Source organism: Moschus berezovskii, chromosome 7 (genome assembly GCF_049115385.1).
Source record: "Moschus berezovskii isolate FMDL1 chromosome 7, NW_MosBer_1.0, whole genome shotgun sequence".
Taxonomy (NCBI): Eukaryota; Metazoa; Chordata; class Mammalia; order Artiodactyla; family Moschidae; genus Moschus; species Moschus berezovskii.
Window position 1 is genome coordinate 35,893,610 of NC_142466.1, and position 24,815 is coordinate 35,918,424.

At 40.6% G+C, this 24,815-nt stretch overlaps 1 protein-coding gene across 5 annotated transcripts in view; it reads left to right on the forward strand.

The window, feature by feature from the left end:
- FREM1 (FRAS1 related extracellular matrix 1) overlaps positions 1–24,815 on the forward strand; it is a 208,247-nt gene that overhangs the window by 62,965 nt on the left and 120,467 nt on the right. For all 5 annotated transcript variants that reach the window (XR_008686234.2, XM_055428202.2, XM_055428203.2 and 2 more), the window contains 4 exons: positions 3,776–3,907; positions 6,231–6,575; positions 13,764–13,906; positions 23,941–24,137. Coding sequence is in view for 4 of the 5 variants with exons in the window: in XM_055428202.2 (XP_055284177.2) it covers positions 3,776–3,907; positions 6,231–6,575; positions 13,764–13,906; positions 23,941–24,137 (817 nt within the window). In the remaining variant the exon portion in view is untranslated. The remainder of the gene's footprint in view (positions 1–3,775; positions 3,908–6,230; positions 6,576–13,763; positions 13,907–23,940; positions 24,138–24,815) is intronic.

Sequence of the window (24,815 nt, forward strand, 5' to 3'; positions counted from 1 at the left end):
GGCTGGTGCACCCAGTGTATCGTTCAAGCTGCTCCCCAGGGATATCTTCATCCTTGTAATGCCCCTCCTGTCCTGTGGCCCCTCCTAGGGGTGCAGACCCCTACGTGATTGCTTCTGTTCCCTTCCTGCACAACTTTCTTTTAGCCTTGGTTGCATAAGGGTCTTTCTGTCAGTCTTCAGTCCATTTCCAGTGAGAACTGCTCCATGTGTAGATGTATTTTTGATGTGTTCATAAGTTGGGAGGGAGAGGGGAAGTAAATTCTGCATCCTCCTACTCTGCCATGTCGATTTCCTCTTGCTTTATTTCTTTTAAAAGAAGTAAAAGTACTGTTTCTCATTTCTGAGAAGACTTACAGTGCAGTGTATAAATTTAGATCAGATGTCAATGTGAAATGTAAGTGAAGATTTTTTCCTTTCCCACTGTTACCATCAATGGCATTCAAGCAGTGTTGGTAGGTTCATTTAACACAGAAAATATCTCTGTCTGATTTAAATCCTCAGGTGGCAGCTTATATGGATTATCTTTTGTGCGCGTGTGTGTATGTGTGTGCTTGCACATGGGTAACACACCATGTGTGTGTTTATATATATGTAAGTTTCAGTAGGGATGAACAATATCAGCTGGACATCCTTGATTTACAATCTGGTTTTCTATCCTGCTCTACTTCTGTTTGAGGGATAATGAGAGAAAAGAAGGAATTGGTGATCTAAAGTTCGCTGCTTTTGAATAGTGGTGTTGGAGAAGACCCTTGAGAGTCCCCTGGACTACAAGGAGATCATACCAGTCAATCCTAAAGGAAATCAACCCTGACTATTCATTGGAAATACTGATGCTGAAACTCCAATACTTTGGCCACCTGATGTGAAGAGCCAACTCACTGGAAAAGACCCTAGTGGGGGGAAAGATCGAGGGCAGGAGGGGAAGGGGGCGACAGAGGATGAGATGGGTGGATGGCGTCACTGACTCAGTACTCAATAAATATGAGTTTGAGCAGATTCCAGGAGATAATGAAGGACAAGGAAACTTGGTGTGCTATAGTTTGTGGGGTTGCAAAGAGCTAGACATGACTTAGCAACTGAATAACAGCAAAGTTTAGTATACAGCATAGAAACTTAATGGTCTGCATGTATATGTGTGATCTGTGAAACCTAGGCTTGTTAAGAGCTCCGGATCTGGTTTTCACTCCTTTGGACATCAGAATTCTTTTTAAAATAAAATTTTATTTATTATGAACTTAATATAAGATCATTGAAAACTTGGAAAGTGCAATAAGTAGAGTTAATAATAATGAATAAGTGAATGAAATAATAGTAGTTGGATAAAATTATTCATTACTCCACCACAAAACATAATCACCATTAATATCTTGCTACATGAATTTCTAGTGTTCTTGCTTGCTCCTCTGCTGCATCCCATGATGTCTTGTTCTGTGCTGTACCGTGTACTCTTGACTTCAAAATCCTTATTACCAGCCACAGAGATTCTTTACATGTGCTTGTCCTCCCTTCTTCCCTCCTTCCCTGCCTTCTTTCCTTCTACTCTCTTCTCCCTCACTTCTCTCTCTCTTTGCTTTTTTCAGTATTCCTGCATATCTTAACTCAGGTTCCCTAGCAAAGAGCCCCTGAGGCAGATGATATGCACTAACCCTGTACTGAAATCTGGAGAGAGGGGAAGTTGGGAGTTTGGAGGGTAGCAAATAGAAAGATGGTTTGACTGAGCTGGTCGTAGCTGTACAAGAAAATAAAGCTTATTGCTCAACAGTGCTGATGTCTCCAGGAGGAGATGGAAGCATTCTGTGTGGGAAGAGTCAGGGGTGGGGTTGGGAAGGGGTCAACAACCACATGTCAGCATCTTCCATCTCTTCTCTCAGCTCAGTCAGTCTGCCTCACTGGGGTTAACTTCCCACACGCCCGGGGGTGTGTCACTTGGCTCTTCTTAGCAGTCACTGTACAAATTCCTTGAGTCCCATGGTGTGAGACCTGGCCATGGTCACGGGGAAGGTCATGCCAAAACTTGGTCTGTTGGGCAGTTGAGGGCAGCGACATCAGAAGATGAAGCAACAATGGCGGCCAGGGCTTTATTGTGGGGATTGTGGGAAATTCGTTGGAGCTGCCAGGCTAGAAAGCGGGCAACTGGTCAACATCGGGGGCAGGGGACGCCAGGCAGGTTTGAGGGGAAGCGTTAATGCATTAACTGTGTCTACCAGTACACAGTCTTTAAATTTCATCCACTCATTTCTTTTCTATTTTTAATTGGAGGAAAATTACTTTTCAAGGTTGTGGTGGTTTCTGCTGCACAACAGTGTGAATCAGCCTTAAGTATATATATATATATAATATATATATATATATATATATATATACACACCCTCCCTCTGAATCCCTCCCATCCCAGCCCCCACATCCCACCCCCCTAGGTTATGACAGAGCACAGGCTGAGCTCCCTGTGTTACGCAGCAACTTCCCACTGGCTATCTGTTTTACACATAGTAATGTATATACTTCAGTGCACTCTCTCAATTCATCCCACCCTCTCCTTCCCCTGCTATGTCCACAGGTTCATTCTCTTTTGTCTATGTCTCTATTCCTGGCCTGCAAATTGGTTCATCAGTACCATTTTTTAATGGATCCACATATGTGTGTTAGTATATGATATTTGTTTTTCTCTTTCTGACTTACTTCACTCTGCATAACAGGCTCTAGGTTCACCTACCTCAGTTCAACTGACTCAAATTCGTTCCTTTTTATGGCTGAGTAATATTCCATTGAATATATGTATCACAACTTCTTTATCCGTTTACTGGTTGATGAGCATTTTGGTTGCTTCCGTGTCCTAGCTAGTGTAAATAACGCTGCAGTCAACATTAAGGAAAATGGATATAGCCACTATGGAGAGTAGTATGGAGATTCCTTAAAAAACTAGGAATAAAACTACCATATGACCCAACAATCCCACTGCTGGGCTTGCACTATAAGAAATTCATAATCTATAAAGACACTTGTTTCTTTGAAAGGCTTTGCCCCCTTTCAAGATTCTCTTCAGTCTGGTGACCCACCAGCTCTACTGGGTAATGGGAATGGTTGATGGTACTGCAGCTTTCTGTCTCTAACCTCAGTGTTCAGTCCAGATTTTGTCTTCTTGGCTCTGAGCTGCACGTCCCTTTCTCCCCAGATTCCCTTCAGCATGCTGGAGAAGCTTTTATTGTTAAATTCCTTTAGTTACAAAAGTCCCTTCCTTATTAGTGTCTAGACTAAAACACAACCCTCATTACAAAGTGTCAGACTTCCTGTCTAACACCATTAAACACTCCCCTGGCACAGTTGCTCTGTATTTGTACATTTAATGAATATTTAACTACTTTAATACTCTATCCTGTGGGCTACTTATGCTCTTAGAATTTATGTGTGAAAGCGCTTCTGACTCTTGCCCACTTAAAATATGTGAACCCAGCCTTTGAAAAATTCCTTGTGTACATTTTTGAACTAGAGACCCCTGTGAACATAACATCTGTTATTTCTTTCTAGTATTTATTTTTGGCACCATTGTGCTTCCAAAGGATAGATCATAAGGAACCAGTCATCAGGTTAGAGTTAATATTACTAATAGTAAAAATGTTACTTAAAAGCTAAATTACAGTTTCTTGAGAAGCTTTTGAAGATACAATTTTTACCTAGCTTTGTGAGTGAAAATTTATTACTCTTGTCTTAAAGTAGTCATCTTGACATGCTGTAGAACTTTCCAGGACATTTTTTGTTTGTTTGTTTTCTCTTGTAGGTCTGAATCTCCTGGAGGGACAGTCTAGGGCCATCACATGGGAACAGTTTCAGATTGTGGACAATGATGACATTCATGCTGTCCAGGTAGTCACTGTGGATGGCCTGCAGCATGGACAGCTTACTCTGAGAGGTGAAGGAACAAACTTTGTAACTTAGAATCAAACCCAACAATTATTTTCTCCAAAAGCAAATCATATTTAACAGGATATATGTGGTATTTCTTGGGCTCCATTTCTCAATGAATTATCATGTTCCCTATGTCCAGAGATCTTGAAACCATTGACTTTTGTAGTAGATGCTCAAATCAATGGATGACCATTTATGAATGATATTTTATATTTGAGCCATTATTTAAATCTCAGATTTGCTTTTTGAACTCACGTAGGGCTCCTTCTAAATGTACCCCTTAACTGATTATTTTAGCCCAGTTTAATTGGGGGTGGGGGGAGACGGGGACAACAGAGAATGAGATGGCTGGATGGCATCACCGACTCGATGGACATGAGTTTGAGTGAACTCCAGGAGTTGGTGATGGACAGGGAGGCCTGGTGTGCTGTGATTCATGGGGTCGCAAAGAGTCGGACACGACTGAGCGACTGAACTGAACTGAACTGAACTGAACCATAGTTTAAAAGAAATGGTTTTATAGTTTTAAGGGTGGTAGTTAACAAAGTAATGGCCCTAATAAAAATAACCATAGTTAATAATAGTATAGTCTATTCCTTGTAATGAGCTCAGAGGAAATAATTCCATTATTGTCTTAGTTTACCTATTTGTAAAGCAGAAAGAGAACTCTTGTTTATCATTATGTGTGATTAGGAATTCTGAAAAAAATAAAAATAAAAATGATAAATTCTCTTGCCTAATCCTAGGACAATGGGAGGTTAGCTCAAGGCTGGATGTATACATTAGGATGGGTATTCAGTTGCAGGGCTTCCCTGGTGGCTCAGAGGTTAAAGCGTCTGTCTCCAATGCGGGAGACCCAGGTTCGATCCCTGGGTTGGGAAGATCCTTGGAGAAGGAAATGGCAACCTACTCCAGTACTCTTGCCTGGAGAATCCCATGGACGGAGGAGCCTGGTAGGCTACAGTCCATGGGGTCACAAAGAGTTGGACACGACAGTAACTTAAACCTTCAAGAGTTACTTCTCCTTTTGACAAGTGACATAGAGGTGGATATTCTGTATTTATGATGCCAGCAGCTCTGTGTCAGTGGTCACACTGAATTTGTGACCTACACATCTAGGCTTCTAGTGAGCATTAGGGGAAGGAAGAAAGAAAAGGAACAATAAAAAAAAGCTATGCCATCTAAGTTTGCTCTGTTTAGCAACTTTTCCCAGGAGCCTGAAGAAATGAAGTCTAATTACATCTCTTACTAGTTACATACTATCCCCTAGGTGCAACAGGGTCTGGGAAGCTATTTTTAAATGGTTATATCACCATTCCAAATAAGACTAAGATTCTGGTACTGAGAAGGAGGAGAAAGTGACGGACGGGCAAGTAACCCATAGTGTTCACTATACTCATGTTTAATCTATAAAACCATCTGGAGTGGGAAAAGCTATGGGCCATCTGCAGAAAGAATTGAAATATTAGTAGTTTGTGCAGAGTGAAGCAATGTTTATCAATACTATAGAAATGAACCGGAGAGTCATACCCCATAATGATATTCCAGCTCAGAGGAGGCAGAAAATAGTACAAACATTTATTAAGCATTTACTTTGTGCCCAGTTGTACAAAGCATTCTACATACTTTATCTCCATCAACTTTATGAAGCAAGGTACTATTATTTGCAAATGAGAGCCTGAGACTAAGAGAAATTGACTTGTCTAAGGTCTAGAAAGTGGCTGAGCTGGTATGTGAACTCAAGCCATTTGCTACCACAACTCAAGCTCTTAGTCATTAAGCCAGTGATTCGCAAACGTTAGCACTCATTAGACTCCTGGAGGGCTTGATAAAACGTGGATTGCTGAGTTCCAGTAGCAGAATTTCTGATTCAGTAGGTCTGGGGTAGGACCTGAGAATTTGGATTTATAATGACTTCCCAAATGGTGCTGATGTTGCTGTTCGAAGCCACTACTCCAAGAAGTGCTGTCAGCTGATAACAATGAATTGAAAAATAATACTTACTGTAGATACACTATGATTTTGAGCTCTATCATTCTTAGGAGGGAATGTTAGGTAGGTATTATTATCTCTGTTTTATATATGGGTCTCAAATAAATCAAATACCTTGCCTAAGTCCACCCTGCTAATAAGTGTTACAACTAGCTAGTATTCAAAACTGGGTCTTTGGAGCCCCAGGGCCCACTAAACAATCTGTGGTTTTTCCAGGTGGGGAAAGTATTGGCCGCCCTACTTTCCATTTCACAGCCACTCCTGTAGTGTCACTTTTACTAACCTGCTGCCTCCATATCTTTCTCATCCTGCCTCATCTCTGTTCTTTCCATCAGGGGGGAAGGGGTTTCTCTTCACCGTGGCTGACCTTCAGGCTGGAGTCGTTCGATATCATCATGATGACAGTGACTCCACCAAAGATTTTGTGGTCTTCAGGATATTTGACAGCCAACACAGCATCCAACATAAGTTTCCCATCAACATCTTGCCCAAAGATGACAGTCCGCCATTCCTCATAACAAATGTTGTGATTGAACTGGAGGAGGGGCAGACCATACTAATCCAGGGTTCCATGCTGAGAGCTTCAGACATGGACTCCAGTGATGACTACATCTTCTTTAATATCACGAAACCCCCACAAGCTGGAGAGATCATGAAGAAACCAGCGCCAGAACTGATAGGTGAGTGCTGGGCAGTTAAGATCATTTGTGTTAGAATTTGTGCTAAGAGAGACATCAAGTTTATGAGGTAAGATTCTGTTATTATTATTCCCATTTCACAGATGGGAAGACTGAGACTTAGGTTAAGTTGATCTATCCTTCTGGAATCTAGAAAGTTCCAGAACTGGGCCTCAAGGTAACAATTACACTATGAAAAATTAAGTCTGCAATGCAAGGTGATAGGACAAATAAGGTTGAAGAGATATTTTGGCCTATTCTAGATTATTGATTAAAAAATTTCATGAATAACTTTTATTTACATTTTGTTAGAATACTTTCACAACGACTTTTTGAAGTAGATAGGTAAGGAGCTTGACAAAATAGGCGTCAGGCAGTTTTACCTAAGACTATTTGTTTTTTAAACATATTTGATTTTATTTTTAATAGATTATTTAAAAATTGAGGTATAGCTGATGCACAATATTATATAAGCTTTAGGTGTACAGCATAATGATGCACAATTTTTGAATGTTATACTCCATTTATTGCTATTTTAGAATATTGTTATATTCCCTGTGTTGTATAATGTACTTTGAAGCTGATTTATTTTATGCATAGTAGCTGACATAGCAGTTGGTACCTCTTAATCGCATACCCCTATGTTGGCCCTCTCCCTTCACTCTTCCCACAGGTAGTCACTCATTTGTTCTCTATATCTGTGAGTCTGTTTCTTTTTTTGTTACATTCACTAGTTTGTTTTACTTTTTAGATTCCACATGTAAGACATTTCACTCATCATAATACCTTTCAAGTTTATCTATATTGTTTTAAGTGGCATAATTTCATTCTTTTTCATAGCTGAGTAGTGTTCCATTGTATGTGTTTGTGTGTGTGAATGGCACATCTTTGTCTGTTCATTTATTAATGTCCACTTGGGTTGCTTCCATATCGAGGCAATTGTAAATAGTGCTGCAATATACATTGGAGTGCACATGTCTTTTCAAATTAGTGTTTTCATTTTTTTCAAGTGTATATCTAGGAGTGGAGTTGCTGGGATATATAGTCAATTCTATGTCTAGTTTTTTAAGAAACTTTCATACTGCTTTCCACAGTAGCTATATCAATTTACATCCCACCAATAGTGTACAAGGTTTCCTTTTCTCCACATTCTTGCCAGCATTTGTTATTTGTGTTAGCCATTTCCTACTTGTGATGGCCATTCTGACAGGTGTGAAATGATATCTCATTTGCATTGCTTTGATGATTAGTGGTATTGAGCATCTTTTCATTTGCTTGTTGGCAATCTGTAAGTCTTCTGTGGAAAAATGTCTATTCCAGTCTTCTGCCATTTTTAATTGGGTTTTTGTTACTTTGCTGTTGAATTATATGAGCCGTTTGTGTATTTTGGATTTTAATCCCTTATTTGTCATATTATTTGCAAATATTTTCTCCCCTTCAGTAGATTGTTTTTTGTTGTGGTGATAGTTTCTTTCACTGCACTTTTAAGTTGAACTAGGTCCCATTTGTTTATTTTTGCTTTAGGAGACAGATAAAAAAAAACAAAAACACAAAAACACAAAGCTCAGTATAGTTTATGTCAAAGAGTGTTCTGCCTTAATTTTCTTCCAGGAGTTTTATGGCTTCAGGTCTTACAGTTAGGTCTATAATTCATTTTGAGCTTATTTTTGTCTATGGTATTAGTTCAAAGCTCAGTTGTGTTCAACTCTTTGTGACCCCATGAACTGTAGCCCACCAGATTCCTCTGTCCATGGGATTTTCCAGGCAAGAATTCTTTAGGGGATCTTCCTGACCCAGGGATCAAACCTGGTTATCCTGCATGCAGGAAGACTCTTTACCATCTGAACCACCAGGAAAGCCATATGGTGTTAGAGAATGGTCTAATTTAATTGTTTTACACATAACTGTCCAGTTTTCCCAGCACCACTTATTGAAGAGACTGTCTTTTCTCCATTGTATAGTGTTGCCTCCTTTGTTGTAGATTAATTGAGTGTAAGTGCATGGATTTATCTCTGTATTCTCTATTTTGTTCCACTAATCTGTGTGTCTGCTGTGTGCCAGTATCATACTGTTTTGATTACTGTACCTTTGTAGTATAGTCTGAAGTCAGTGTGTGTTTCCTCCAGCTCTGTTCTTCTTTCTCAAGATTGCTTTGACAATCTGGAGTTTGGTGTTTCCATACAAATTTTAAAGTTATTTGTTTTAGTTATGTGGAAAATGCCCTTGATATATTGATAGGGATTACATTGAATCTGTAGATTGCCTTGGGTAATATGGTCACTTTAACAATTTTAATTCTTCCAGTACATGAACATGGTATGTCTTTTCATCTGTTTGTGTTGTCTTCAGTTTCTTTCATCAGTGTCTTAATTTCGGATACATTTTAATAACCCTGTACTCTTCTCTCCTCACTGCTTTTGATGTCACGGTGGTGGTGGTTTAGTTGCTAAGTTGCATCCAACCCTTGCAACCCCATGGACTCCTCTGTCCATGGGATTTCCAAGGCAAGAATAATGGGGTGGGTTTCCATTTCCTTCTCCATAGGATTTTCTGACCCAGGGATTGGACCTGTGTCTTCTGTGTTGGCAGGCAGATTCTTTACTGCTAAGCCACCAGAGAAGCCCTTTTGTCATATATTACATCTAATTGTTTTATGAATCCCTTAACAGCTTATTGTGGATGTAGATGATTTTACCACTTTTGTTTTTTAATCTTCCTCATATCTTTGTGTGTGAATGGCTTTCTAACTTTTTGCTGTATGTTTGCCTTTACTAATGAGCATTTTCCTTTTGCATTTTTCATGTTTCTAGTTGTGGTATTTTATTTTTCTCTTAAAATTCCTTCAACATTTCTTGTTAAGCTGATTTTGTGGTTCTGAACACTTATCTTTGTTTCCCTGTAAACTTTTTGACCTCTCCATCAAATCTGAACAAGAGCCTTGCTGGGTAGAATATTATTGGTTGTAGGTTTTTCCTTTTCATCACTTTAAATATATTGTGCCACTCTCTTCTGGTCTGCAGAATTTTTGTTGAAATTCACCTGATAGCTTTATGTGGGGTTCCTTTATACATTATTTGTTGCTTTTCCCGAGCTGCTTTTAATATTCTGTCTTTATATTTAATTTTGCCACTATAATTATAATGTGTCTTGGTGTGTTCCTCTTTGAGTGAATCCTGTATAGGACTCCCTGTACTCGCTAAACTTAGATAGCTGTTTTATTTACCAGGTTAGGGAAGTTTCTGACTTATGTCTTCAAATATGTTGATAGGTTCTCTCTCTTCTCCTTCTGCCACTCATATAATGTGAATATTAGGGTGGTTGATGTTGTCCTAGAGGTCTCTCAAACTGTCCTCATTTCTTTTCATTCTTTTTTCTTTTGTTTACTTCAGTCAGTTCAGTTCAGTTCAGTCGCTCAGTCGTGTCCGACTCTTTGCGACCCCATGAATCAGAGCATGCCAGGCCTCCCTGTCCATCACCAACTCCCCGAGTTCACTCAAACTCATGTCCATCGAGTCGGTGATGCTCTTCGCACTTAGCATTGGTCATTTCTATTACTCTGTCTTCCAGCACGCTGATCAGTTCCTCTGGATCGTTTAGTCTACTCTTTACCAGTCCATTCTAAGGGAGATCAATCCTCGGTGTTCATTGGAAGGACTGATGCTAAAACTGAAACTCCAATACTTTGGCCACCTCGTGCGACGAGTTGACTCACTGGAAAAGACTCTGATGCTGGGAGGGATTGGGGGCAGGAGGAGAAGGGGACGACAGAGAATGAGATGGCTGGATGGCATCACCGACTCGATGGACATGAGTTTGAGTGAACTCCAGGAGTTGGTGATGGACAGGGAGGCCTGGCTTGCTGTGATTCATGGGGTTGCAAAGAGTTGGACACAATTGAGCGGCTGAACTGAACTGAACTGAATTCTTTCTAGGGTATTTTTCACTTCAGTTATTGTATTCTTCATCTCTGTCTGGTTGTCCTTCATATTTTTTAACTTTTCATTAAAAAAAAATTTCTCACTCTGTGCATCCAGTTTTCTCTTGGGTTATTTGATCATCTTTATAATCACTGCTGCTGCTGCTAAGTCACTTTAGTCGTGTCCAACTCTGTGCGACCCCTTAGACGGCAGCCCACCAGGCTCCCCAGTCCTTGGGATTCATTACCTTGAACTCTTTCTCAGGTAGAGTGCCTATCTCTACTTTGCTTAGTTATACTTATGGGGTTTTATCTTATTTGTTTGAAACACGTTCCTTTGTTGCCTCCTTGTACCTAGGTTGCTGTTTTTATTTTTATGTATCTGGTAGGTTAGTTATGCTTTCTGACCTTGGAGAAGCAGCCCTTTGTAGGAGACATCATATGTGTCCTAGCAACACATCCCCCTCTCATCACCGAGCAATATGCTCTAGGGGATGTGTGTATCTTCCTATTGCACTGGACTGACTATGTAGGCAGTCTTATATGCTTGGTTTATTTCCTGTCCAGTTGGTTGCCAGGCCTTGCATTGTGTGGAGGTTGCTGGCTGCTGGTTGGTGGGACCAGGTCACAAGGTGGCACTAATGCTGGCTTATTGTTGGGTTGAGTCAAGATCCAGGAGACTCTGGGGCTATTACCACCCAATGGTGGGTGGAACCAGGTCCTAGGGCTAGTGTGGCCCACTGGCAGGCAGAGTCAGATACTCGAGTCTAGTTACAGGACCTAGGGGCCCTAGAGCTGGTTTTGCATCACTGGTGCATGGGACTACTTCCTGATGCTGTTGAGTGCAGGGTCTGGGGAGTCCTGAAGCTTGTGTTGGCTTGCTAGTGGACAGGATCATGGTCTAGTTGGTCAGGATGTATTTGCAGGCTGCATATCTGTGGTTTTATGAGGTTAGTACCTGCCTCCTGGTGGATACAACTAGTTCAGAGACTAGAGTAGGCTCCCTGGAGAGTGGGTCTGGGGTCCAGGCTATTCTGGAGTTGGTGTCTACCCAGAGATGGCTGGAGCTGGCTCCTGCACTCTCTGGTGGGCAAGGCTGTGTCCAGAGGCAACTGTTGGCTCAGGAGGTCTTAATACCTTCTGAGTGAAGTTGTGTCCCTACCCAGTTAGTTGCTTGGCCTGAGGTATCCCAGCACTGGAGCCCCTAGGCCTGTGGGCTGGATCGGGGCTTGGTTTTGGCCCTAATAAGCTAGAGGGAGGATTCCACAATGGTGCTTGCTAGAGCCAGTGTCTGTGTGGTTGAACAGGTTCCCCAAAATGACTGCTGCCAGTATCTGTGTCCCCAGAGTGAACTGTGGTTCCTCCTGTCTCTCCAGAAGGTTCTCCTAAACAAGCAAGTGGTTCTGACCCAGTTCAGTCCACTTCAGTTCAATCCAGCATAGTCAAGTTCAGTCCAGTTCAGTTCAATCCAAATTCAGTTCAGTTCAATCTCTTAGTCGTGGCCAACTCTTTGTGACCCGATGGACTGTAGCACGCCAGGCTTCCCTACCTATCACCAACTCCCAGAGCTTGCTCAAACTCGTTCAAGTCAGTGATGCCATCCACCCATCTCATCCTCTGGCATCCTCTTCTTCTGTCTTCAGTCTTTCCCAGGATCAGGGTCTTTTCCAGTGAGTTGGCTCTTTGCATAACATGGCCAAAGTATTGGAGCTTCAGCATCAGTCCTTCCAATGAATATTCAAGACTGATTTCCTTTAGGATTGACTGGTTTCATCTCCCTGCTGTCCAAGGGACTTTCAAGAGTCTTCTCCAACACCACAGTTCAAAAGCATTAGTTCTTTGGTGCTCAGCTTTCTTCATGGTCCGAATCTCACATCCATACATGACTACTGAAAAAACTATAGCTTTGACTAGATGGACCTTTGCTGTCTAGATTTGTCATAACTTTTCTTCCAAGGAGCAAGTGTCTTTTAATTTCTGATCTAGACTTCTGTCAAATTACTGCTTCTTCCCTGGGTCCTGAGGCATGTGAGATTCTTGGTGTGCCTTTTAAGAGTGACGACTGTATTTCCCCCATGTCCCAGGTGGTGCAATGGTAAAGAATCTGCCTGCCAATGTAGAAGATGTAGGAGACCCACGGATCATGGGTCAGGAAGATCCCCTGGAAGAGGAAACGGCAACCCTCTCCAGTAGTTTTGCCTGGAGAATCCCATGGACAGAGGAGCCTGGCAGGCTACAGTCCAGGGGGTTGCAAAGAGTCAGTCATGACTGAGCATGCATGCACACACTCTATTTCCCCCAGCTGTCTGGGGCTAACAAAAATAACCCTATAGGTTCTCAAAGTCAAATGCCCTAGAGACTCATCTTCCCAAGTGCAGGATCCCTGGGCTTAGACTTGGAGCTCTTAGTCCTTTGAGAGAAACTCTGCACTTGTAATTATTTTCCTGTATGTGTATTGCCCACCCTGGGGTATGAAACTTGACTGTATTGTGACTTTACTCCTCCTACCAACCTTACTGTGGTTTCTTCTTTATAACTTTAATTGTAGAAGATCTCTTCTGGTATGTTCTGGACTTTTTCACTGATCGGTATTCTGAAGATAGTTGTAATTTTGGTATGCCCATGAGAGGAAGTGAGCTCAGGCTCTTTCTCTCCTCTGACATCTTGGCTGACTTTGATACTGTTTCTTGAAAATATTTTTCTGATGCTAATTTTTCTATATACTAAGGCAGAGGTAGTAACTTTAATTTTTATGCTTTATTATTTATAAGCTTTAATTTTTGTTGTTCAGTCACTAAGTTGTGTCTGACTCTTTGAGACTGACCCCATGAACTGTAGCACATCAGGCTTCCCTTCCTTTTCTATCTCCCAGAGTTTGCTCAAACTAATGTCCATTGAGTCAGTGATGCCATCTAATCATCTAAGCTGTCACCTCCTTTTCCTCCTGCTTTGATAAGAGCATTTAATAATGATTCCTCAAACAAACTACTATATACAAAATTGATAAGCAATAAGAATTTACTGTCGAGCACAGGGAACTATATTCAGTATCTTCTAATAATCTATAATAGAAAAGAATCTGGAAAAACATATGAATTACTTTGCTATATACCTGAAGCTAACACAATATTGTGAATCGGCTGTACTTAAAAAAAATACTCCTTGGGTACATGCAACATACTAGGCAGAAAAAACTTGTAGATAGATCCAAATTATTTTACCCCAACACCTGGCAGACGGTTAAAAAGGTATGTGGTATTTTGTGGACTCCATAGGTTATCCAGTCCCTGGCTTCATTCAGAGGGATCTATTCAATGGCATCATTTACTATCGTCACTTTGGTGGAGAAATCTTTGAAGATTCATTTGAATTTGTCCTGTGGGACAGCCACGAACCTCCAAATCTCTCAGTGCCACAGGTAAGAGTCCATCTTTGAACACATATATCAGTTCTAGAAGATATTATTAGAAACTCTATGAAAACAGATTCCAAAGTTTGAGGAGCAGTGGAATAGGCAAAATTAAGTCAATTTCCTTGCAACATAACTGCTTTTTAATATTTACTTTCCCCCAAACTTATGAACAGCTTATGTTCACATTGTTCAAACTTACGAGAAAGTGAAAGTCACTCAGTCATGTCCTCCTCTTTTGAATTCTTCAGGCCAGAATACTGGAGTGGGTAGCTGTTCCCTTCTCCAGGGGATCTTCCCAACCCAGGGATAAAACCCATGTCTCCCTCATTACGTGGATTCTTTACCAGCTGAGCCACAAGGGAAGCCCAAGAATACTGAAGTGGATTATGTAAATTTCCATGTATGCAGTGTTTTCAAAGTTAACTATGGGACCCTTTTATGAAGAGTATCTTATGAGATTTGCTTGCTTCGTAACACTCAAAAAAAAAAAAAAAAAACCCCACTGATTTATTTTATGTGTAGTGGTTAAAATATAGGCTCTGTAGTTAGATTGTCTTTTTCTCCTGTCCTTGGCATTAACTGACCTGTGCCTCAGTTTCCTTATCTGTACCGCAAGGAAATCCAACCAGTCCATTCTAAGGGAGATCGATCCTGGGTGTTCATTGGAAGGACTGATGCTAAAGCTGAAACTGCAATACTTTTTGTCCCCTTCTCCTCCCGCCCCCAACCTTTCCCAGCATCAGAGTCTTTTCCAGTGAGTCAACTCGTCGCATGAGGTGGCCAAAGTATTGGAGTTTCAGCTTTAGCATCAGTCCTTCCAATGAACACCCAGGACTGATCTCCTTTAGAATGGACTGGTTGGATCTCCTTGCAGTCCTTTCAGTTCAGTTGAGTGAACTCCGGGAGTTGGTGATGGACAGGGAGGCCTGGTGTGCTGTGATTCATGGGGTCGCAGAGAGTTGGACATGACTGAGCAACTGAACTGAACTGAAAACAGATAAAACAACTTACTTATGATGTAATACATATGAGTATGGTAAACCTTCTGGCACCTAGTATGTACTCAATGAATATATTTGCTTTTATTTATTGTTGCTTTTGAAGAACTAAGAGTTTTATTAACACTCAAGGATTTTATTTAAATATACATAATAAAAAATAGGCTTAAGGAGACATCATCCTACAGAAATTATAGGAAAAAAGGGTCTGGACAGCTATAAAGGGGTAGATTTCTTGTAAGGAGAGGGCAGTTGGTGGTAGGGATGGACAAATGTCTTCTGAGAATAAATGACACACACTATATATAGTTATTTTTGCTAGGCATTTTATACCTCTTATTTTAGAAGTTGGCATGTGTAGGGGTCTAAGCAAATTTTGAACCTAATCCCTATTGGTTATATAATATCATCTCATAGTGTCACTGTCATTGACATTAGCCAATACGTAGATGATTGGGTTATTCATCTGTTTGCCAGGATACAGGTAACAAAAGGGGATGATCAGGAGGAATGATACGGACGGCTCAGAAACTGAAGGAGGTAGATGCTACTTGCTAAAAGAAGTAATGGAAAAATGAATGAGGAAATTCTCAATTCATCTGCTTATTGACTAAAAAAAAATTCCTTTATGTAGAACAGCCTCTCCTTTTCATCAACGTATATGATTGTGCCACTTATTGATTCCTTTTTTCTTGAAATCTTAGTTGATCTGATAGTCCAGAATGAAAACTATTCAGTTCAGTTCAGTCGCAGTCATGTCCGACTCTTCGCGACCCCATGAATCACAGCACACCAGGCCTCCCTGTCCATCACCAACTCCCAGAGTACACTCAAACTCATGTCCATTGAGTCAGTGATGCCATCCAGCCATCTCATTCTCTGTCATCCCTGTCTCCTCCCACCCCCAATCCCTCCCAGCATCAGAGTCTTTTCCAGTGAGTCAACTCGTCGCATGAGGTGGCCAAAGTATTGGAGTTTCAGCTTTAGCATCAGTCCTTCCAATGAACACCCAGGACTGATCTCCTTTAGAATGGACTGGTTGGATCTCCTTGCAGTCCTTTCAGTTCAGTTCAGTCGCTGTCGTGTCCGACTCTCTGCTACCCCATGAATCACAGCACGCCAGGCCTTCCTGTCCATCACCAACTCCCGGAGTTCACTCAGACTCAACTATTAGTAGGATTTATGTCTACATCTTCTGTTGTATCCATTCAACTGTGCTATGTTTCTCACTAGAATACCATATCCCTCTTAGCAAACTATCGGCCTTTTTGAAAATAGGAAATTCAGGACTACTTTTTACTTTTCTGCTCTTATATATTTTATAGATCATATTTTTCATACTCACAAGTATAGATGTCAGTTTTCTCTAGTAAAGACCGCAGTAATGAAAACTTTACTGAAATAAAATTATTTGTAAATCTTGACAAATAAGTCAGATTAAATGCTATAGATCCAGTTATGTTTATTCCCTATTATGGTTGTGCTTCTAAGGAAATCATATCATATTTTTCTCTGCTTTTATTTATCTTCTTAATCTATGTTGAATGGGGAGGGAGAGAAGAAAGAAGGGAAGGGTTGGATAAAGAGAGAAAGAAAGAGAGAGCATGAGGAGGGAGGGAGCGAGAAAGAGAGAAATGGGGAGAAAAAGAATTTTGCTCTGTTTTCATGTAGCACCTATTTTCTGACTCCTAAATATCCTCCAGCTCAGGCTTGCATACCTACATCTCTACCTGACATCTCTACATTTATTTTAAACTCATGTTCACAAGACATTTAGCCTATTTCGCTAAAGCTGTGCAAAGCCACTGTAACTGGAATTTCTGAAGTCACCCCTACCCTCTTTCTGTTGAGTTATCTGTATAACCAATCAGTTGGCTAGTATTACTAAATCTACTTGAGAAATTTCTCTCATCTATCTTTACTTACCCCACCCCACTGTCATTGCTTTTGTTTCAGCCTTCATCTTTTTTGAACTAGATTATTCTCCAAATCTCTCACATGGTCTCTTAAGAATAGAAGCAATTAACAGCATCCTTTGAGGACAATTATTTGAGGACAAATAAAATTCACTGATGGACTTCCCTGGTAGCTGGTAGTAAAGAATCTTCCTGCCAATGCAGGAGACACGGGTTTGATTCCTGGCTCAGGAAGATCCCCTGGAGAAGGAAATGATAACCCACCCCAGTATTCTTGTTTGGGAAATCCCATGGACAGAGGAGTCTAGTGGGCTGTGGTCCATGGGGTCACAAAGAGTGGAACACAGTTAAGTGACTAAACAACAAAAACAAATTCATTGATACAGAAGCAATATGTTGAGTAGAATTCATCTGGTTGTTTTTTTTTTTCCCCAACTCTCCCTCTTCTGGTCTTTAGTATCTTTAGCTTCTCTAGATATGGACCAGCTCTCAGCTATAACATCATCTGCTCCAGGAATCCTTCTCTGATCCTCTTATTCCCATTTCCCCGTGTTTGGCTATCTGGTCCTTTTACATGATCTGATACCAAGTTACAATAACGTGAGGCCATTATTTATTTTATTGGATCAATGGTGAGCTCATTAATGACAGGGATCCTGGTATATTTATCTCTGTGTCTTCGCATCTTGGTACCTACCTCAGAGTAGAACCCCAAGAATTGTATGTTGGTTCTAAAACTAACTCTGGTTCTTTCAACTTGTAATGAAGTGAAGTGAAGTGAAATCACTCAGTCGTGTCCGACTCTTGGCGATCCCATGGACTGTAGCCTACCAGGTTTCTCCATCCATGGGATTTTCTGGGCAAGGGTACTGGAGTGGGTTGCCATTTCCTTCTCCAACAACTTGTAATGAAACTGGGAGGAAATAAGAAGACCCAACCATTTTTCAGGGACTGGGGAAGAAGTGAGATAGGGAGGTAATAAGTGTAAAACTTTAGTTTTCAGAGTTTTCAAGAATTAGTGTGGTGTATAAAAACAAAACAATTATTTTGTATATGTGTGTGTTGATAAGGGTTTCTATGTTATAATTATATCATCACTGAAACTCTGATTCTTAAGGAATACAAATGATTACCTGGTCTATTGTACCAGTATCTAGTCATGTCCAACAGATAAAAATGTATTTAAAATATTCAACAAAATGTAACTTTCAGCTGTTCAACTATAACACCAGATGAAATGGTTACTTGATTGGAGCTTTTGTGATCAGAAGGTTCCTGGGTCACTGAAGATTAAACTCAAGCCCTGGATTTTTTCAGCCATACTGTTAGAATAGTTCCTTTCAAAGGGACAGAGACCAAAGATTTTCTCATGTAAGTTTCTGGTCAAAGCAGGGAAGAAGTTGCATAAGTGGAGATGCCCCTTACTTCCTCTCATCCTTCCCATCTGGCTAGGGATGAGCAACCTACCTACCCATCAACAAAGTGTTAGCTAGAAGCCCCTCTCTCTTTCCATCTTGGTTATCATGACTGTTGCCAAATAAAGCCTCACTTACTCAATGTGCTTTTCAAAAATATTTTCTTAGATTATTAAGTGTAGAGTTGATTGTATCAGCACCCAAAATACTCATCAGCAGAAGACTGGTTTAAAAAATTATGGTATATCTATACAGTGAAATACTATCAAACCAACCAACCAACCCCCCAAAAAAAGAGCAAATCCGTGGGAGATATTATGTATCTTAATTGTGGTCATATCTTCATAGGTGTATGTGATTGTCACAACTCATCAGATTATAGACTTAAATTGAATGCAGTTCATTGTTTGTAGAGTAGTCCTCAATAAAGCTGACCATAAAAAGAAAATATTTTCTTCTTTATTCTTCTCAGTAGAGATTTATAAAGCTTACATTTGAGGTCTTAGTCTAGGAGAGCATAATGTTAGCAGTAAAATAGAGAGTCAAACATAAGAATAGAAGAAAGAGAACTCAGAAACTGAAAGAAGGGAAGCAGATGCCACAAGGCCTGTGTGTGAAGTGGGAGGAAGGAAATGTAACGTGACCAGTGCAGAGAACAGGCAGCTGGGATAGGCATTTACCAGAAGTCAGTCTGGAGAGTGGAGTGCACAAAACTAGCATTGGATGTAATTCCAGTGCGAGAATTTATTTGGTTTAATTGTTCTGCAGTTGTGGGTCTTCTACTCGGTGGCTCTATGGTGGGGTTAATGGTGACCTCCTCCAAGAGGGCTTATGCCACATGCTTCGTGACCCAGGTCTGCTGGAATCAAGATTGCTCGGAGGAATATCAATAACCTCAGATACACAGATGACATGCCCTTATGGCAGAAAGTGAAGAAGAAGTAAAGAGCCTCTTGATGAAAGTGAAAGAGGAGAGTGAAAAAGTTGGCTTAAAATTCAACATTCAGAAAACTAAGATCATGGCATCTGGTCCCATCACTTCGTGGCAAATAGATGGGGAAACAATGGAAACAGTGAGAGACTTTATTTTTTTGGGCTCCAAAATCACTGCAGATGGCGACTGCAGCCATGAAATTAGAAGATACTTTCTCCTTGGAAGAAAAGCTATGACCAACCTAGACAGCATATTAAAAAGCAGAGACAACACTTTGCTGACAAAGGTCCATCTAGTCAAAGCTATGGTTTTTCCAGTAGTTATGTATGGATGTGAGAGTTGGACTATTAAGGAAGCTGAATGTCAAAGAATTGATGCTTTTGAACTGTGGTGCTGGAGAAGACTCTTGAGTCCCTTGGACATCAAGGAGATCCAACCAGTCAATCCTACAGGTAATCAGTCCTGAATATTCATTGGAAGGACTGATGCTGAAGCTGAAACTCCAATACTTTGACCAGCTGACACGAAGAACTGACTCATTGGAAAAGACCCTGATGTTGGGAAAGATTGAAGGCAGGAGGAGAAGGGGATGACAGAGGATGCGATGGTTGGATAGCATCACCGACTTGATGGACATGAGTTTGAGTAAGCTCTGGGAGTTAGTGGTGGATCATGAAGCCTGGTGTGCTACTGTCCATGGGGTTGCAAAGAGTCAGATACAACTGAGTAACTGAACTGAACTGAACTGAAGTGATAATTCCTGTGGGTGAAAAATAGCTTTGAAAATCTCAAAGAATCAGCTTCCCAGATGGCGCTAGTGGTAAAGAACTCGTCTGCCAATGCAGGAGACATAAGAGATGCAGATTTGATCCCTGGGTCAGGAACATCCCCTAGAGGAGGGCATGGCATCCTACTCCACTATTCTTGCCTAGAGAATCTCATGGACAGAGGAGCGTGGTGGCTATAGTCCATAGGTTCACAAGGAGTTGGATATGACTGAAGTAACTTAGCATGCACACACACAATGTCAAAGGAAGATGAAAAAGAAAGAATCAGTTAGGAATCAAACCTCAGAGCAGAGAAGGGATCAAAAATCCAGGTCCACAAGAAAGGTAGATACTAGCTGGTAGAGTGTCATATTGTGACCTGTATTCTGAGGGTCAAGGTTAGTCATTGTCATTTTATATACGGATTTATTTCTTTATGTTCTGATTTCCGGCCAATCTGTCTGTGGGTGCTTGTGGCCTTAAGTAGACTGGAGACATGTAGAGGAAGGCAGCAGGCAAGAACCCAGTGACTGGTATGGGCGCTAGTTTTCCACTGTGTGGCAATGGGTATTTAATTAGGTCTTTTTTACAATCAAATTTCAGGAAGAATGGGAACAGTTTATTTCTTTATGGAGTTTGTTAAAATTGGATTTTTTCTCACCCACAGAATACACACACACAGTAATTATTTGGACATGCATAAATATGTAAAGATACGTCAACTTAGGCAATCATAAAGCATGTTGAAAAATGGGCCCACCAAGAATTACTACTGGGGTATGAAAAAGCATTGCTTGTACATTCTTTTTGTACAAAGAGCACACTAGAGAATAACTTTGCATGGAAAATGGTCTCTTTGAATGCACAATAAGTATTGTTTCCTTATTAAATCCAGGTTTTCAATTAAGTGGAGCCTCACTGATCCACAGCATGACTGGGAGGTCCCATAGAGAATTTCTGAACTTAGTAGATTAGCAAAAAACTGTAATTGGAAAAAAAAATCATGACACAGATTCCAGGAAACTAGAGAAATGACTGCCACTGTGTTCCATTATTTTGATAACTGGGTTTAGTTTTTAATTATTGAAATACTTCATAGTTCAGTCGCTCAGTCATGTCTGACTCTTTGTGACCCCATGAACTGTGAAATACTTCATAATGGAATAGTAAATATGCTATATGCTTTTCTAAAAGTGATGAAGAATGGAGATAGGGAATTGATTTATTGAGCACGTACCACCAGGTACTTTCTGTGATATCAGATATCTTGTTTGATCCTAATAACACTTCACTGTAATAGCCATTCTTATTACTCTCAATGTGCAGAAAGAAAAACTGAGCCCCAGAGGGATTAAATGATTTGCCCCAAGCAGTAAAAGCTTGTAGGTGGCTGAGCTGATGTTCCAGTCTTTTTTATATTATAGCAAAAGCTTAGCTATGTTTTCATTTTTGCTTTATATGTTAATTTTAAAAAGGAATTCTCTTCATTTTCAAACTGGTTCTTGTGAACACCACTTTCTTAGAAAAAATTTGCATTGCTGATCTGTGTTTCAGTGACAATATTAAATAAATCAAAACCAGGAGAAGAATATTAATACTTTCATGCATCAGGCTTTCATGATGCCAAGCAAATGTGCCATTTCAAGAGAGAGTAATTGCTTTCTTCCAACCAGGCATGGATTATTCTTACAAAAAGATAAAAAGTGACAATAAAAACTGGCACAATCTCCTTGCCCTCCTTGCAAGATCTAAAGCTGTGAATTTTTGAGAAAATTCTTAATATCACAAACAGGACATGTAGACTCATTCAGTGAGAAAACGTGATAAAGTGCCTCCTACTTACAAAATACCATGCTAGATGTGGTGGAGCTGATATTATGCCTAATTTACAGATAAGAAAATGGACACTTGAAAAAGGTGAATGACTTGTTCAAGATAGGTAACTACCAAGTGGTGTACTCAGGACTGTCCATTCACTGGCACTTTCCAAGTGGGACTATACTGTGATCCTCCTCTTATGGAACTTACAGTCTAGGAGAGATGAAATGTAAACTACAAACTAATAATGCAAGACAATGAAATTATAGTGGTTGTCAAGGGATAATGAAGATTCAAGAAAAATGAAATCCAACTGAGAAACTGGAAAACATTTCAAGAAGAGCCTTCGAGAGTACGAAAGAATTGAGTTGCTAGAGAAAACAGGAGAAGAGCATTCCAGACTGAAGAAATAACATGGTCCAGAGCAGAGAGGCATGTCTGGGGACTGGGCCTGGATCTGCTTTGTGCGATCGGGGTGCTGGATGAATGTTAAAAGGTAGCAAAAGACAAAGTTAAAATAAAGAGGGTGTCTAAACTGTGAAGGGTTTTGAATACCATGCTAGGGAGTTTGAATAATTCTATCCCTCCTGGGTGGTTGTTTAAGATTTTCCTTTCTTGTTTTAAAAATTTTTACTGAAATATAGTTAGAGTGTTGTGTTAATTTCAGGTATACAGCAAGTGAATCAGTTACACATGTTTATGTATATATATGCTTTTTTAGGGGCTTCCCAGGTGGCTCAGGGGTAAAGAATCCACCTGCCAATGCACAAGATACAGGAGATGTGGGTTCAGTCCCTGGATCGGGAAGATCCCTTGGTGGAGGCAATGGCGAACCACTCCAGTATCCTTGCTGGGAGAAACTCAAGGACAGAGGAGCCTGGCAGGCTATAGTCCATAGGGTCACACACAGTCGGACACGACTGAGCACACACATGTATTCTTTTTCAAATTCTTTTCCTGTATAGATGAAAAACTATATAGCATAGTTCCCTGTGCTATACAGTAGGTCCTTGGTGGTTATCTATCTTACATATAGTAGTGTATATATGTTCATCCCAGCCTCCTAATTTATTCCTCCCTTGCCTTTCCCCTTTGGTAACCATAAATTTGTTTTCTATGTCCGTGGGTCTGTTTCTGTTTTGTAGATAACTTCCTTTGTATTTTTTTTTAGATCTTTAAGGAAGTGAATAATCTGATTTTACTTGTGTTTTTTAAAAGATAAGATCAGAGGTATGAAAAGTCAAGATTGGTTATTGAAATTAGGGCTGATGGAAAGCTGTTACAATGATACAAGGAAGAAATTTTGAAAGCTAGAGCAAGATCAGAAATAGTGGGGCTGACAGCTGGGGAGGAGGGTGTGGTCACTATTTAAAAAAATTTATAAATACAAACTCTAAGACTTAGTGTTGTGTTCTATGTGGGTAGAAAAAGAGGAACCAAAAGTTATGTCAAGGTTTCCAGGAATCATGACAGAGTGGAAGGAGGAAGAGAAAGCCCAAGCTGTTGGTAAAGAGAGATGTAAAAGTGAAACCTGATGCTTTCAAACTGTGGTGCTGGAGACTCTTTGAGAGTCCCTGGGTCTGCAAGGAGATCAAACCTGTGAATCCTAAAGGAAATCAACCCTGAATATTTATTGAAAGGTCTGTTACTAAAGTTGAAGGCCCAATACTTTGGCCACCTGATGAGAAGAACTGACTCATTGGAAAAGACCCTTATGCTGGGAAAGACTGAAGGCGAAAGGAAAAGGGGGTGGCATAGGATGAGATGATTAGATGGCATCACCGACTCAGTGGACATGAATCTGAGCAAGTTCCTGGAGATAGTGGGGATAGAGGAGCCTGGCATACTACAGTCATTGGGGTCACAAAGAGTTAGAAAAGACTTAGTGGCTGAACAACAACAACAAAAAATAAAACCAGGAATATATTTTGTGCATTGTATGCCCATTTGATAGTACTCAGGACTGCATTAAATGTAATTGTGATAATTGTATTCTTAAGATACAGTGAAAAATGGATGGAGAACGATCCATTTTTAGCTCGTGCTCTTAATAGCTCCTGAACTTTTTCGCTGGAAGTGTATTATAAAATGGCAGTTTTTGAAAATCATAGTTGATTGGATGATAGTGGAGTGTCTTTTTTCTGGTGTCCTTTCGGTATTTCAAATTAATGATACAGATAATTTCTCTCCAGGTGGTGGCAGTTCATATCACTCCAGTAGATGACCAGCTTCCAAAAGAGGCTCCTGGAGTTTCTCGGCATTTAGTTGTCAAGGAAACGGAGGTGGCCTACATCACTAAGAAACATCTACATTTTATAGATATGGAATCACAAGACAGGGAGCTGCTCTACACAATAACTGCTCCTCCATTTTTCTCCTCCAGCCGCAGGTATCTTTGAAAAGTCATCACTTGGGCTATTGGTTGAAGGTTGTGTTCTAGGATTGAGTTGAAAGGGTCACTGTGTAGTCCTTGGTTCGCTTACTTTGTTAGTCAGACATGAACTTGTATTCAATTCAGCATTTATTCTAATCTCAAACTTGACTCATGCCTTCCTTCAAAGACTATGTTAATAGGTAAATGGCCTGCAACTTGTAGTGTTTTTAGCTTCAGTTCAGTTGCTCAGTTGTGTCTGACTCTTTGCAACCCCATGAATCATAGCACGCCAGGCCTCCCTGTCCATCACCAACTCCCGGAGTTCACTCAAACTCATGTCCATCGAGTTGGTGATGCCATCCAGCCATCTCATTCTCTGTCATCCCTTTCTCCTCCTGCCCCCAATCCCTCCCAGCATCAGAGTCTTTTCCAGTGAGTCCTCTCTTCGCATGAGGTGGCCAAAGTATTGGAGTTTCAGCTTTAGCATCAGTCCTTCCAATGAATACCCAGGACTGATCTCCTTTAGGTTGGATCTCCTCGCAGTCCAAGGGACTCTCAGGAGTCTTCTCCAGCACCACAGTTCAAAAGCATCAATTCTTCGGCGATCAGCTTTCTTCACAGTCCAACTCTCACATCCATACTTGACCACTGGAAAAATCATAGTGTTGACTAGATGGACCTTTGTTGGCAAAG